Genomic DNA, 16017 nt, shown 5'->3' with positions numbered 1-16017 from the left:
TCCACACCTCCATTGATTTGTAGAATCTCTTAGCACCCCCCCCCCACCCCCCCCATCCTCTCCTCCTTCTCCTCCTACCTCAGCCTCAGCCTCTCCCTTCCTTTAGGAGCAAAAAGCTCTACTCATCTGTTTTCTGTGTATGAATTTCCAGCCGTGCATTAGTCTCCCTGACATGTTCAAGCGATGCTTTATTTAGCTTGTCGGATTCTGCAAATAAACGCAATCTTGGGGTTTATGGAAAAATGGATAAAAATTAAATTGTAAGGTATTGATCTGGATTGTGAGTAGTTGGTGGGGGTGCTGTGTGTGTGTGTGTGTGTGTGTGTGTGTGTGTGTGTGTGTGTGCGCAGTGGTGGTGAGTGGGGGGCAGCTCTCATCTGTGTGAAGGGGGTGGGGGTTGGGGGCGGTGGGGGGAATGAAGCCGTAATTCAGGGCTATTGAACCCCCTGCCACTGGCGGCATCGATCGCCAGGGAGCGCTTATGAGATCACACCTGAGCACTGGAGACTGCAGAGGGGAGGGAAAGGGGGGGGAGGGGGGACGAAGGAGTAGAGAGTAAGAAAGAGAGAGAAACAGAAGGTTGTGATATGATCAGCTCCTTACCCACTGTCTGAGGGCCTGTTAAGGTGTTAACATCAAGCCTCAGAGCCAATTACCTAACCCTGCAAGTACACTACACACACACACAAACGCACACACACACACAAACGCACAGTGTTGTGACACTGGAGAAGAAGGAGACAGGGTTACTGGACACTTGCTGTAGTTTCCCCTCCTCCTCCTCTTCCTCCATCTCCTTTCCTCCTCTCTTGTGTTTCCACGACGACTCCACCACCCTGACCTCTCAATTATGCCTCACCCCACCCCTCCCCTCACCTCCTACTCTTTGCGCCCCAAACATCCACCTCCTTTTACCCCCCCCCCCCCCCCCCCCCCCCCCCCGAAGCTCGTACTTCTAACACCCCTCCACCCACTCCGCCCTAGCCTCCTCTCCTACTTCTGCTACCCCCTCACCCCTTCATACACACTCCCCCTGCGGCTCTGTGGGTTATTATAGTGAAATATGAAGCGGTGTGGATTCTAGGCTTCATGAAATTTCCATGAGCATTGATCTGATCTGATGTGGGTGATTGCTAGGTGAATCCCTCCAGTCCAGGGCTGTTGCTCATCTATTCATTTATTTATGGCAGTTATGTTTTACTGGCTTTGATTTGCTCTTCTGGAGAGCGACAGCTAAGGATTATAAATATACCTGTATAGGAGAGTGTGCTTTGAATCCCAGAGTGTACCTGCACACCACTCCTCTTTCGAGGCAGGAGAGATTTTTTTTTTTCTCTTCTTCCAGCACTAATTCCCATTGTGAAATGTGAGATATTGAGCATAGATATAAGAGCATAAAATGCCAAGATAATCCCCAAAGAGACACAGCCAGGTAGTTAGTGGTGTGCGCTGTCCCCCACATACTCCTCCCCTGCTTTATGGTCCTTGAAAACGAGCAGAGACAATATCACTTCCTCTCTCAATTACCAAAATTGTCTCTTTATTTGTAATAGGGGGTATCTCTGTATGTCTTGGGGTTTTTATGCTATTGTTCACTTGAGGCTCATTTGGCACATTGTGGAGAACTGATAAAAAATTCATCATAAAAACAAAAGCCTTTGAGACGAAAGAGAGGATGTTGTCGGAACAATCCCCTCCTCAAACTGCAGGCCTAATCCAGGGCAAATCCTCCTTAAGGCTTTAGAGAGATCAGAGAATAGGGAAGTAATGTCAAATATTTGTCCTCAGAAATAATTCATACTTTATTTGTTGCATGTGATCATCTCATTGTTTTGGCTTATTTTATCAGTGGACCAGCTGGCCTGTAATGTGTGTCATTCTTCAGAAGTTGAGCCTGCCTCTAGCGTCTCTACTTCCACTTTTTCCCCTCTGTGCCTTCTTTTCCTCCAGCTTTTCACCTTTCCTTTCTTTCACTCTTATGGATTACTGGAATGGTCCGCTGGGAAAGCTGTCCAAATACCTTTGTGTTGCCAAAACAGAGCGTCACCGGCTCGTGCTCTTTTGCTCTCTTTTCGGTTTGTGTGTTTGAGTAAGTGGCTCAGGAGGCGCCATGGTGAAGTCACTAGAGGTCCAGCAGGACAGCTTGTACTCATAGCCTCTAGGGGCCTTTTTTCTGAGGGCCGCCTAGTCAGCCTGGCTGCTCAGATGTGAGGCGAGCAGGGCATCAGCCCTCAGGAAACGTCCAAGCTGCGACCCACAGGGGAAACAGACGGACAGCACAGACTCATACAGGCGATCCTCATGCATAATGGCTCCTTGTCTTTCACTTTTCAAGCGCTTGCAAGTACAAACACACACATGCCAAAGCCACATACGCTGCCACAAACTCTTTACAGAAGCAGCTTCTTATAGGCTGTAGCCCAGAAAAGTAGTCAAGGCTACGCTCCATGTATGTGCATTGACTCCCCAGGCAACCCGCAAAGAGACAAAGGTGGGGGGGGGGGCGGGTGTAAAAGACACAGAAGAGAGAGAGAGAGAGAGAGGGAGAGAGTACATTAGGAATGAATTATGTGGAGAGAGCACTTATCCAACAATCCTCCTCTGAAGTGTTTGTACTATAAGCCTCAGATCTTCATTGTATTTATTCTAATGTTTAAATATTCATGGTAAATCTTCTCATATTCAATTACCGTAGCACGACCACAGCATGCTGAGAGAGTGCTTTCTCCCTGCTGCCTGGATGATCTGACTCTGTGTGTGTGTGTGTTTGTGTGTGTGTGCATGTGACTGCATGCAACTGTCTGTACGTATATGTGTGTGTGTGTATGTGTGTGTGTGTGTGTGTGTATGTGTGTGTGTTTAGCTTGTTCCCCGGAGCGATCAAGCCTTTGTTATATTGGAACCAGGCTCTGTAATTGCTTATATTAGTCGCTGATCAACGCAAGACCACAGGACACACACACATACATGCACACACATTCACATTCACACAAATACACATACACTCCCGATTCCTGACAGTCTTTTTATTAACCACCAAAGCAGGCGACAAAGAGAGATTCATTACATCACAGCCAAACAAAGACACACACCAGACTTAATAGAGAACACCCACATTTTCAGCGTGTTTAGTTTAATGTTGAAATATTCATGTAAAAACCGCGCTTAATTCAGTCATTTCTACCGTCACTCGATTCTCCTGCTTTATCTCTCAGTTGCTCTTGAACAGTAGGTGTTTTCATTATGAAGAATCAAGCATTAAACTTTTTTTTTTTCCTCCGTCTCTCTTCCTGTTTGTGCTTAGCGCTCAACGAGCCAACTATAGACTACGGCTTCCAGAGGTTACAGAAGGTCATCCCCAGACACCCCGGAGACCAAGAGAGATTACCCAAGGTACAGTGCCTCCACTCCTCTCATGTGTCTGTGCTCACGCTGGTCGCCACATGCAATTATTTTATAGGAATTTGTCTTGGTAACACTGGTGCATAGACGTATTGACAACTTCTAGAGTTTCATAGCACATACGGTTATACATGGCACAAGGTCAGCATGACCTCACATACAGAGGGATGATTGTGTGTTACAGACAGTGGGCTATACAGGACACACTATGCAGTGTGCACATAAACATTTTATCATATGTTCATGGTCATTTTCTGCTCAAACAAACACTTTATTTGGGCAGCGAACACACAAACAACTCTATTCATCCTTCCACTGAGTGTAAGGTCATTTAGACTGGCAAAGTGGGAGAGAGGAAAGGGATAGATGGAGGGAGGAAAAGAGGGAAAGAGAGAGAGGAAAGGAGGTTGAGGGGAGAGAGGAAGAGAGAGGCAGAAGCAGGTTAGGTGATCCATCATAGCTGTCCAGTCTTACCTCCTGCTGGGTCAGTGGATCGAAGTCAACCCCGGGTGGACTTTATTACTTCCAGCACACACACACACACACACACACTAACACACACACACACACACACACACAAACCAGCGTACACACACACACACACACACATAGTAATGCACATATACGCTCCTCTGCGAATGTGCGTGCGCACACATACGCACGCACTGGAGGGAAGTCACCACGAGGCAGAGATGGAGAGCCCAGGTAGATGCAGAAGGAAGATAGAGAAATCACTTGTCCTCTCTGCGTGTCATGTCTGGTGAATACAAGACTTGTCCTGGTGAGTTCTGGTCTTTAGCCTATCAACCCCCTGTATCTCTTTAAATATGTTCGTATCCATCCATCTCTTCTCTCCTCCTCTTCCTCCCTCGCGCGCTCGGTGGTGTCTTTTTCTCTTCTAAATGAACAGTGGTAGCTGGCAGGCCCGGTTGTTCATTTCAGCTGTATTGATTTGTGCCTTTATTGAGGTAATAACAGTTTGTTGACCACACTTCTCTCAACTGTTGGCCTCAATCATTACAGAGAGGGGCAGGAGAGGGGCACACACTGGCAACTTCTTGAGTTACAAATGTCTATTCACGGCTACCTTAGCAAAACCTCTTTGTGGCTGTTCCTCAGTCAATTTTTAATGGAGATTCAATTGATTGGGAATATAAAGTATTCTGTTCGAGTGGCACCTTTTGCAAGGTGATTCTTAATGAACCCTCACGTCCATACACACTAAACAGGAAACAAGCAGGATATCTGCCAATGCCTGTTCTATCTCTGTGTGTTGTGGTAATGATCCAGTGTCCAGCTGAAAACAGCCCCCATACTGTGCTGTGGCTCAGGCAGTCATAGTGAGGAGGCACAGCCAGACTGCAGGGTGTTTAGCTAAGGCTGTAGTGTAGCTGGGGGTCTGGGGCCGGCTAATGAGTGACCGCCCTGCCAGACGAAGCCAGGCTCTGCTCTGGATCAGGTTCCCCTTCCTGTTGACGTCTCTGTGGGCCTGACTTTACGGGAAGAGACCCTGCGCCCAGGAAATGGTCTCCCCTTACAGCATCAGAGCTAGGGAGGCAGCACGGCGCTAACCACATTTATCTGTTTATCAGAACGACTCTGGAGCGCTGCCTAATCGTGTTTAGCTACTGGACAGATCCCTTTGCTAACGAGAGACTGATAGGTACAGACAGGGCACAGGACCACGAGAGAGTGATTAATCGAGAGAGAGAGAGAGAGAGAGGACGAAGAAGAAGCAGAGGGAGAAGAGAGAAAGTAGTTTGGAGGCGCAGGTGAAGACGGAAGAGATTAGAAAAGGAGATGCACAGACAGTAAGGAGCATAGGCCCTGAGGAGAATGAACTGAAGAACTATGAGACTCATGGCTGCTTAGAGAGAGACAACAAAAAAAAAGAAAAAATTTAGATGAAGTGATGTGTCCTCCCTGAACACCGTCACACTCCAGCTGTGGATCTGTTTGTTTCCTAATGCCTCACACTTCCCTCATTTCCCCCTCCACCTCCCTCTCTTCCACCTCCTCCTCCCTCCCTTCATCCATCCATCTATCTATCTAGCAATCCCTGGGAGGCACAGGGCGTCGAGGAAAAGCAGAGAGAAGGAAGCGAGAAGCGGAGCATACATACTAAAGAACCACTTACCTACCTAGGGCCTCTACATCTCTCAATCACCTCGAGCAGGCCTCCTCTCTGGTCTCCCCTCTTTCCGTCTCCCCCCTCCTTCCCCACTCTTGCCTCCCTCTCTGCTTCCCCCAGATAGTGCTAGTAATGGGAGGTTAACACAGAGGCAGCGCTCCCATTATTGAGTGAATTTAGCACCTCGGACAGCGCTCTACAATCTTTATTGCTTTGCTGACCCTCTCGTCATGTCCTGGGCGTGCTCGACAGCCTCCACATGTGCGTGGCTGCGTGTGCGGTTGTGCCTGTGTGTTTGTGTGTGCGCGCGTGCGCGTGTGTGTGTGATATGAGGTCTGATTGAAAGGCGGTGTGTCACGGAACAGAGAGCACACATGCTCCAGGGCTTGTTCACAGCGAGGGATACACTCGGGAGGGTATAACGCACAGCGTGTGTGTGCGCGAATGGAAGAGAAGGAAGGAGAGAAAGAAACGAGGGGAAGGTTGGAGGGGAGGGGGCTGCAATTTTCTGGTTGTCGCGCCTCCAGCATATATCCTGGGCCCGGCACATTAACTTTTAAAAAGGGTTTCGTAGGGCTGTAGGTGTCTACATCACACACGCACATATAACGACTGCCTGGAGTCACACACTCATACACTCAGGGAGGGAAAAGAATAGAGACAGAGAGAGGAGAGAAAGGAGGGTAAGCGGTAGAAAATGAGCGCGGAGAAAAACGGCAACACCACGTTAGGATAAATGTTTGATGTGGGAAATTCCACTCGGCGGTCTTCATCTGAGCAATGATGTTCTACATTCATCACACAAAGTGAATGCAGGACTATTCACTTGGATCATTACCAGGGTTAATACAGGGCAGGAGACGGGTGTGTCCCAGCTGACGAGGGGAGTTGTATGGCCGTCAACCTGATGATATGTTGTGTTAAATGAGATTGATGCGTGATCATGTGCAGTAGATTCATGATCCAGCGCTGACAGTGGGGAGGAGAAGATGTAGAAGATGGTTGACTGATAGAGAGATATAGGCTCATGTTTTATTCACAGATAGCGGTATCTTCCCTCTGCTCTCCCAAACTGCCCGGGCTAGTAACAAAGTGCCGGGACAGGCCCATTTCTCTTCCTCTCTCTTCCTCTGTCTGCCTCTTTCCCCTCTCGCGCCCGCTGTTCTGCATTCACAGCATAATGTAAGAAGTGAAATGTAATAAAAGTGACTGAACTCTTTGAGGCGTCACACTGATGATCAATCCCCTTTGTCTTTCTGTGCTTGATTGCAGGAGGTGATCTTAAAGAGAGCAGCAGACCTGGTAGAGGCCTTGTACGGGATGCCTCACAATAACCAGGTACATGCACACACTCACACACACACAAACAAGCATGTACACAAACATCAATATCTTTTCTTAGATAGAATTATGTTTGTGGTTAGGACCACTGGCAGCATCAAAGGCAGTGTCTCCGCTGGCCCCACAGCACCCTGCTGTGTTCATGCAAGTTCCGGGACCCTCAAAGACACACATGGGAATATGTGAATGCTATTTTTTTTGATCAGCTCATATGCTGAGGAGGAAGGGAGGAGAAGTGCAGTGAAAATGTCGAGGGAGGAGAGGAGAATGGGAAGAGGCAGATGAAGAGGAGAAGTGGGATTATAACACTGGACTCTGGAGGAGGAGGAGGCGGAGAGGAGGATGGAAGCAGGGAGGAAAAGAGGAAGAGGCAGGCTAAAGATTTGATGAGTCTGTTAATGAGCCTTTCCTCCATTTACTGGAACCAATCCCACCACTCCCTGTGACCACTGATAAAAACCACTCAGCCTGCTAGGTTTACATGCGCAATATCTCGAGTGGAGATCTAGCATCCTTGTGAGAGCATGAAGCCTCCATCAAGGGCACATTTTCTCTTCTCTTCTCTTCTCTTCTCTTCTCTTCTCTTCTCTTCTGCCTCTGTTGCTGACCACAGCTCTTTTTTTTTTTATCCCTCATTGTCAGGAGATGATTCTGAAACGAGCAGCGGATATCGCAGAGGCCCTGTACACAACAGTGCCACGAGGGCACAACCAGCTAGCCAGTCTTGGCAGCGGCTCCGTCCATGCTGGCATGATGGCCGTAAACTCCTTCACCGGGTCAGAGGTGGCACAAACAGCCAATCAGGGTGAGCAAACCCAGGAGGAAATAGCCCAAAGTCTATCATCATGGGAAATGTGGTGGTGATTTATTTGTTTTTTCATTTCAGGATGGATTGTAAAGATGAGTAGTGCGATAGGGAAATTTTATTTTTCATGTGGGAAATTTAGAGAGGGTGATTTAAGAGCGTGGAGCAAAGAAGGAAGATTCTGAAAAAGGAGGACAGAGGGAGGGAGGGGAGGTGGCAGCAAGAAACAGGGAAAACTTGAGAGGAGGAAAGAACGAAGACGAGAGAGTGAAGAATGGAGAAAAAGAGAGCCATGGATGGAGTACGATGGAGAAATATGAGTGGGTCCTAGGGGTGTGTATATTAGACTGGGGTCGGCCCCTGTCTGACAGAGAGAGATGTGGGTGCAGTCAGTGGTGATTCATCACATGTATCAGGGGAAGGAGAGGAGAGTGGATGGACCAGCCTCTGGATGTGTCTCAATACTTCCAATGAGCTTTCTCACCTTTTCCTCTGCCCTTCATCTTCATCTGGAAATATCTTCAGATATAAAGAAAACAACAGATATCAGCTGCTTGACTTCTGGCCTGCTGTTCTCCAACTCACAGCAGATGAGATCAGGGAATTGGTGGTGCCTAATTATAGAAGAGGAGGCTACTACAGTAGTGAAGTGCAGCCCTCGTTGCACCATAGAGTAGAAATTCCTGATGTTCATTTCCAGCTGTTTTTTTTTTCTCCAGTGTCAGCATGTTGGACCTGAGATGTATATTTATAGTCATCTTTCCATCGTGTCCTCCTTCTGTTCACTGCCCCTGTAAAGCATAAAGGAGAGAAAGGTCCTGTCAGAAATACTGGCTTCATTCTTTATAAATTATAAGAGAGCTGCAGAGGCCTTTTAGCGTTAATTGCCTTATCAATATTTCTAATTTTGGAGATGAGCCAGTAAGGTTAAAGGCCTCTTTTTTTAAGGAGCTGGATTGAGGCTTGTTCCCTCTCATATCATTCTTCCTCCGCTCTGTTCATTGCTTTCTCGCTCTGCCATATGCTCTCTAAGATTTTTCAAAAATTTCTTTTGGCTGATATTGCTATGTCCATTAGCCGTGTAAGGAAAAGAATATTTGGCAACGCTGCATGTAGGCTTTCTTGTTTTGTTTTGTCTGCCATCTGCTATACCCTTAACACCTATTCTCTCTCCGTCTCCCTCTCTTTCCCTGTCCATAGGTTTCAGTAGGAGTACAAGCAGTGTGTCCCCTCATGGTTATGTCCCCAGCTCCACTCCCCAGCAGAGTAGCTACAGCTCTGTCTCCACTAGCATGAATGGCTACGCTAACTCCAGCATGGCAACCTTGGGCACCTCGCCCAACTTCCTCAATGGATCTGCAGGCAACTCGCCCTATGCTAGTGAGTAAATACACCACATCCTAGATCCAAAACCAGGATGGGGGATGAAAAAATCAAGGCACGGAAGGCAGAAAAGATTGAATCAGAGCCTTTTGAACTCAAGTGTCTGACAGGAACTGAGAAAGGGAGGTATAAACAAGAAGTGACACACAAGGAGAAAGTCTTTCAGTTCAGCTGGCTCATCTGTTTCTTTAAGAACAGAGTCAAACGCAAATCCCTACTTTATTGGCCGGGGGAGCAGACCAACTAGCACCCCCCTGACACACACACACACACACCACCACCTCTGCTCACATACACACACATTCACCCTCTTCATTAAAGACCCTTGATTAAATCAATAAACTAATTGCTAGAGAAGCAATTCCATTTCAGCTCTTTGATTCCTGGGTGTTAACAAGTATTTTAACAGGCTCATCGGCCCCACACAGACACTTTCAATCAATGGCCCCTCGGCCTGCCTTTGTAGGTCCAATTTTCATTAATTGATTAGTTAGGCCCCTTCATAAATGGATTATGACTTTATTGCGAGGATTTGTCAGGAAGAGCCATAAAAGCTAAGTGTTGGATAATAACAACAATAAAGGCAGAAGCAGATATCAGAGGGCAGGTGAAATACGACTCGGCTGATTGTAAAATCGCTGAGGGGGAAAATGCTCTTAGTGTATTAGCAGACAAAAGACAAACCCAGGAGAAGTGGATGGATGGTATGATGTCAGAAGGAGACAGGGTGTTGGTTGTGACGATAACCTTCTGGTCATTTTTGCCTGTACACGAGTATCATAACTGTGACTTACAGTTGGTGGCAATTTGTAGCAACAGTAAATACAGCTAACAGCCTTCATTTCACAAAACGTAAGTTAAGCTCTTTTCAAAATGCTGTTGTGCTGTGCAATCTTCCCAGAATCTAACCCAGAGCTCCAGTAATGATGGGGAACTGAAATTTAGGATTTTACAGATTTAAGGCTCCACGTCTGAGTCCTAATCTATTCCAGTGGAATCACAGTGATCAGTGAAGTTTAACTTTGGTTAACTTTAAGACATAAAATTGCACCAATAGCAATCAGCTGGAGAGTCCTAAATGGAGGAATTGTAGTGTATTAGCTGAGAGTCACCTTCCAGTTTTAATAACCTTTCTGCGTATAAACTTCTCCACAACAATGACATAGTTTCAGACAGTTATGAGATAAGAGTTGGTTGGTACACCGTCTTACTATCATGTTGGTGACCAAGCTAATGAGCTTTTTTTTTCCACTAAATGACATGCAGTTAGCAAGCCCGTTAACATAGAGATTTCTTGCCCTTTTCGAAGAAACTTCAAAGAAATACAATTTCCATTAAGCCCATTTGTTGTATTTATTAGAACCACTGGTTCTGGCTGTTAAATGAAATCTCTTGCATGATTATCAGTGATACAGCTGATATGGAAGAGCCTTGTTTGTAAGTTGTTCTGGAGACAAATTATTGGTACAGCACCCCAAAGTTTGCGAGATGTTTATGAAGTTGTTGCAACCCTTGAGCAGAGGATGAGTCATCAAAACAGGCTGATCAGAGGAAGAAAATGCTTCGAGCTGTTTTCAGTGCCAACTAAACACATTTTTGTCTTAGCTATGGAATATCTCATTGCCAGGTGATTACTTAACAACTAAAAGAAAAAAGTCTCAGCCAGCTGATCTGAGTCCAAAATGTTATCCCTCCTGCCATCGTCCATTGACCAGTCCCTTTCTGTTCGTCCCGTCTGCCTGTCCTCTGCCCTCGGCCTTCTCTCTAACCCCGTCTCTCCCCTTTCCATCTTCATCTTTCCTCCCTGTCCTTTCTTCCCTGATGCGCTCCCTATGACCCCCTTAACCCCGACCCCCTTCCTACCCATCTCTCTCCTCTCAGTCGTCCCATCAAGCCCCACCATGGCCTCGTCGACCAGCCTCCCCTCCAACTGCAGCAGCTCCTCCGGCATCTTCTCCTTCTCTCCAGCCAACATGGTGTCTGCCGCCGTCAAGCAGAAGAGCGCCTTTGCCCCTGTCGTTCGACCCCAGAACTCACCCCCGCCCACGTGCACTAGCACTAATGCTAACAGCCTGCAAGGTAAGCCGCCAAACAAGTAGCCGCCTGGCATTATTTACATGGTATCTAATGAATTTGTGAAATATTCCAGTAGCTAAAAGTATATTTACTCAAGAAACATAAATCCTCAAGCTTTAATCCTGCTTTTCCTCACTTCCTTATGGTAACAATTTCTCACTTTTGCTCCCACTTCTTCCTCCAATCTTCCTTTTCTCCCCCTTCTTCACTCCCTGTTTTTCCTTTCTTTACCCTCTTTAAACCGTCCATTCTCCTTCCTCACTGTAGATCAGTCTTTTGTGGACTCTAGCAAGTACTCATCGGCCAGCTCTCTGCAGGGCCTGGCCTTCTCCTGAAGTACGTTATGCCTCTCTTTCGTCTTCTCTTTTTCTCTGTTTTCTTTCCACACTATCCCACCGCTCATTTGCGAACACCAGCTCATCCTGCCCCACTCTTCCTTCTCTTTTCTGTTTTTATTTGTCACTCTTGACTTACCAGAGAGACAGCATGCCACACCATATGTGTTCCATTTCCTGTTTTCGCTTCCTGCTTCCTGCCTGTGCTCCAACGGGTGTCTCTGTAAAGACGCAGTGGTGGTGGGGAGGGTGGGGGTGTTATGCCACTGAGGGTCATTCTGTTCTCCCATTTCCATCGAATGCAGCACGGGGTCTGTTCGTTTAGGCAGGATGTTGTATGGTGTTGAGATCCTGAGAGAGAGAAATGATGGATGGGAATCTTTATCAGAGCCCCAAGCTAAGCACTTCCTCACTTCCTCTGTCGGCGTTGATGAGCGCTGACCACAGTGACCCAAGGGCTGGTGGCCACTGTGCGCTGACACAGTGCACGCACGCACACACACGCACACACACACACACACAGACACACACCATCCTGTTAATCCCAACAAGCCGGAGACACTTAGGAAATAACCAGGGAATTAGTGGATTGAAGAGGGAGGGGAATCAATAGAGAGCCAATATGTTATATGAAAAATTCCTTCCTGTGATGGCTTCTGTGTAAAAATGGGGGGAAGGGAAAGGGGGCGAAGGGGAGGCTGGAGTGAGGAGGTGAGGATAGGAGCAAGTGGCAAGGCAGAGCATGATATAAGAAGGTAAAAATGTGAATAAAGCTCCTCATGAAAGGCTCATGGATTCCATCTCCATGTTCAAGTGTCGAGCGTAATTTCATCACGTTTGTCATCCCACGTCACTGCTTTCTCTCTCTCATGTCTGAATTATGCTCCATGATGCACAATGGGCTTACACAACGTAGCTGCTAACAATTAACAGTGGCAGCTCTTGCATGAAGCTATTCAGAAAACCTGCGAAAAGTTGAATGATGTTGTCGGTGCGCGCCAAGTCAGCGGCGCAGCGCAGGAAAATGTTTTGATTTTGGGGCCTCGGAATGAAGAGATAATGAGGGAGAGTCGTCTTTGTTCGCCAGATGCTGGAGCACATTTCTGTTATGTGACTGTTGTGATGACAGATGAAACCCAGCGATCACATGACTGACCGTTCTCTCTCTCTTTTTTTTTCTTTCTTTCTTTCTTTCTCTACCCCCACTCCCCAATCTCCCATTTCTCTCCCTCATCCTCCCCCTCTTTTCCCACAAAGCAGCGATTCCCGGGATGATCGTTCCACCCATGTAGAGGATCTGGGATAGCTGGAGATTTGGGAATGTTGAGAGGAAAAGACACAGTAGCAGAGTCTGGCGAGTCTCTGTTATGCTCCGGAGCTGAACTGAAGGAAGTCAAGATAAGACGCAGGACTCTGTTAAACTCAGGCCTTTCCATTGGGATTTCATCTGAAGGGATAGGGGAGGAGAAAAAAAAAGGGACAATACAAACCTTTGTGATGTTATTTCCCTCTTGGTTGAATTAGTGTAGCTTCTCTGACACCGCGTTGGATGGAGTGTATCGAGACTGATAGTCTGCCCACAGTGTGACACTGACCTCATGAAAAGAGCATTTATTTATCTTTATGTTTATGCCTGTAGGGTTTGGGTTTGATTACTGGAGGCCCCACGTCGTCTTGCAATCCATAACTCGCACAGACAACAGTGAAGTGTTGGTTTGGCCATGAAGTTTACGTAACCTCTGTCACAATAGAAGATGCTTTCCTTAGCTCAGCCGGCTTACTAAAACCACATAACGACACACTGGCCAAATGGAACCAAGGTCAACAACACAAAACAGCAAAGAAATACAGAATAGAACAAAATCAACCCCTTAGTTTTGCTGCTAACTATCCCATACAACTAAAAATGGTGTGTCAAAATCGCCCTATGCTATTTTCAACATCAGAAACCATGCCTTTCTTTTTTTGTTTTGTTTTCGTTTGGTTTGTTTGTTTGAATATTAATAAAACTGTGAGGATTGAGCTGTTTGCAATATGCTTTTCTGCTTGTCATGTGAAGAAAAGGTGATGATTTAGCCAAAATTGACATTTTGTCGGAGATTTTAGTGAAGACTTGAAAAGCCAGAGGATGTGTGCGTCCAGCCAGCACTGTACTGAAGGAGTCTAGCAAATATCAGATTAGAATAAATGCGTGATATATGTGATATATTTTTGTATATAAAAAAATGTTGAATTTTTCATTTGACATTTTCTTTTCTTTTTGCAATAGCTATAGTTTGAAATGTAAACATTAAATGTCTTAAGGCAGCTTCTCAGTACAGAAGATAGATTTACTGTGTGTTGTCAATATCTCATCTGCTAAACATGAGAAACATGGATTTGGATACAAAAAGGGGATTCCTGTAAAATATCCTATAAATAATGTATTTATCCCTTGTATTTGTACATTGCCTCTCACCCCTGTTTAGTTGTGTTGTGTAAGTTTAATACAGTAAGTGAACATATTTCACAGTGTTTTGTTTCATTATCTACTGTTGTCTCTCACTATTTAAATGTGACTTTTTTATCTTTTTTTTTGTTTGTTTTGTATGTTGATTGTTTTGCATTGGTATACCATGCTTTCATTTGTTGATTCAAAACATGCCATTGTCTATTTTTGTATTATTTGTAAGTTAATAAAAAATTCATTTTTTTTCCTTATGAAAATGTTTATTGTATGGCAAAAAAAGTAGCATCTTATTCAGAGTATTTGGTTGAAGTAGATTTTTTAAGAATATATACACACATTAATATATACTGTAAATCTATATCTTTTTTGTTTGAGGCTTTCAGATTGATACTGTTCTTGAACTGATAATATGCATGGGTTCTCTTGAGTGACACTTTCTTTTTTGTGTGTGTGTGGAAACCAAGAGAACTAAGAAATTGCTCTGTGTTTTTCTTTCTTTGTGTTCCTCTTTTTTCCCCCTCTGTTTTTTCTTTTCCTGTGTTATTTATGCCTGCTTACATACTGTATCTATATACTCTTTCTTTTTTTCTGTCACTGTAATCTTTACCAGCAGTCTAGATGCCTTAACAATGCAAACCCATTCTTCATTCAATCACGTGTACAGTTTTCTACCCTCACCACAATTGTCTATTGCCACAGAGGAATTCATGGGAACTTGGGGACAAAGCACAAACCCACTCTGTTTGGTGGTGAAGCCAGACTAGAATACAAAGAGCCATAATTCAACAATCACACACACCCCCATGTACTATAATACTACAGCAATGGCATGCTTTGAAGGACAGTCGACGCTGAGAGGCCTGTCTCAGCTGTGCTCATTGCACTTTAGTGTTCACGGAAACACTTTGTCTTTTTTTGTAGCGATTATGTAGCTTTTTCTTTTTCTTTTTCTTTTGATTAATGAAATAATTTCAACAGCATGATGGTAATATTTCTCATTAACCACAGAATCATAACGGTATGACAACACAGAGCTGTTTTAATTGTAGTACAAAGGGGCGCACAGTGAAGACAAGCACTGTCACAGCACAATTTTAATCTCTCACATGGAGTCGTAGGTCTGACTCCAGTATCCGACAGTCGATCCCCCAGTCCTCTCCCTGTATTAGCCTTTGGACAATACAGCTTCATTACAAGCCAAACAGAACAAGAAGAAGTGAGGGAGCATGAAAGGGAGCTCCTTGGCCCCTCAGCCATTTCTGTAGTCTTTTCTTTGTGTCTGCCGTGTGTCTTCAAGCTGTTGCTGGACAGAGAATAGGGCTTTTCTCTCTGCTTTTCTTTTCTAGAGCCTGGTTTTGTTAAGTGGATAGAAAGGACCGTTTTAACAGAGGCGCCTGCTGACAGACAAGTGTTTTTCAGGCACTTGTGTGCCTGTGCTGGTCTGGGCCAGGGCGGGAGGGGCTGCACCATATCTGTTTCAAATGAACTACAGAGGTCTGTTGTCATACAATGGCTTCTTTGTAAGCAAAGTTCCATCCTGATTATAAATATTGGTAATGGGTGACAAAGTTTTGTATTTAGGTAACAAACAACAAAAAAAAAAAGATGCAAACCAAATAGCTGGTGTCTATTTTTTCCTCTGTTTTGTCTTTGACTGCAAATACACTGAACAGCTCTATGATATAAGGGAAGAAAAAAATTCTACTGTATAGATTGTTATTGTTTTTGATGAAAATTGAGCTGTAAGATAACTTTTGGACTCTCACAATGTTGAATTAAAGTTACCTCTTGTCTGTGACTTATGTTGTCATTTTGTTATTTTAAAATATGCCACGTTTCTGATTTCCATCATGCGATCAACAAATGTAAAATGAGATGCAGTGGCTTCAGAAAGTATTCAAACCCCTTCACTTTTTCTACATTTAATTGTGTTTTAGATTCAGTTTGAAATGAATAAAACTGACATTTTCTCCCCTTCAGACCACAGTCAGTAATCCAATGACAAAGTGAAAACATGTTTTTAGAATTTTTCACAAATATATTAAAAAGTCAAAAACTGAAATCTCACATTTACTTTATAAAGGGCGTCTACCCA

General features: G+C 45.0%; 1 protein-coding gene across 6 annotated transcripts in view; it reads left to right on the top strand.

Moving 5' to 3' along the window:
* The window catches only part of ebf1a (EBF transcription factor 1a), a 56035-nt gene extending 40315 nt beyond the window's left edge, over window positions 1–15720 (top strand). The window contains exons 11-17 of one of the 6 annotated variants that reach the window (XM_056383408.1): window positions 3305–3393; window positions 6806–6871; window positions 7517–7679; window positions 8880–9059; window positions 10944–11141; window positions 11406–11474; window positions 12734–15720. In XM_056383408.1, the coding sequence (XP_056239383.1) occupies window positions 3305–3393; window positions 6806–6871; window positions 7517–7679; window positions 8880–9059; window positions 10944–11141; window positions 11406–11473 (764 nt within the window). In that variant the 3' untranslated portion in view covers window position 11474; window positions 12734–15720. Of the gene's footprint in view, window positions 1–3304; window positions 3394–6805; window positions 6872–7516; window positions 7680–8879; window positions 9060–10943; window positions 11142–11405; window positions 11475–12730 lie in introns of all 6 variants that reach the window. The other 5 variants (XM_056383409.1, XM_056383412.1, XM_056383410.1 and 2 more) reach the window with 5 other exon arrangements.
* Window positions 15721–16017: the final 297 nt, after the last annotated feature.

The sequence above is a fragment of the Seriola aureovittata genome, chromosome 8 (genome assembly GCF_021018895.1).
Source record: "Seriola aureovittata isolate HTS-2021-v1 ecotype China chromosome 8, ASM2101889v1, whole genome shotgun sequence".
Classification (NCBI taxonomy): Eukaryota; Metazoa; Chordata; class Actinopteri; order Carangiformes; family Carangidae; genus Seriola; species Seriola aureovittata.
The sequence above is the reverse complement of the archived record's forward strand: the minus strand, read 5'-3'. Positions and strand labels throughout refer to the sequence as shown.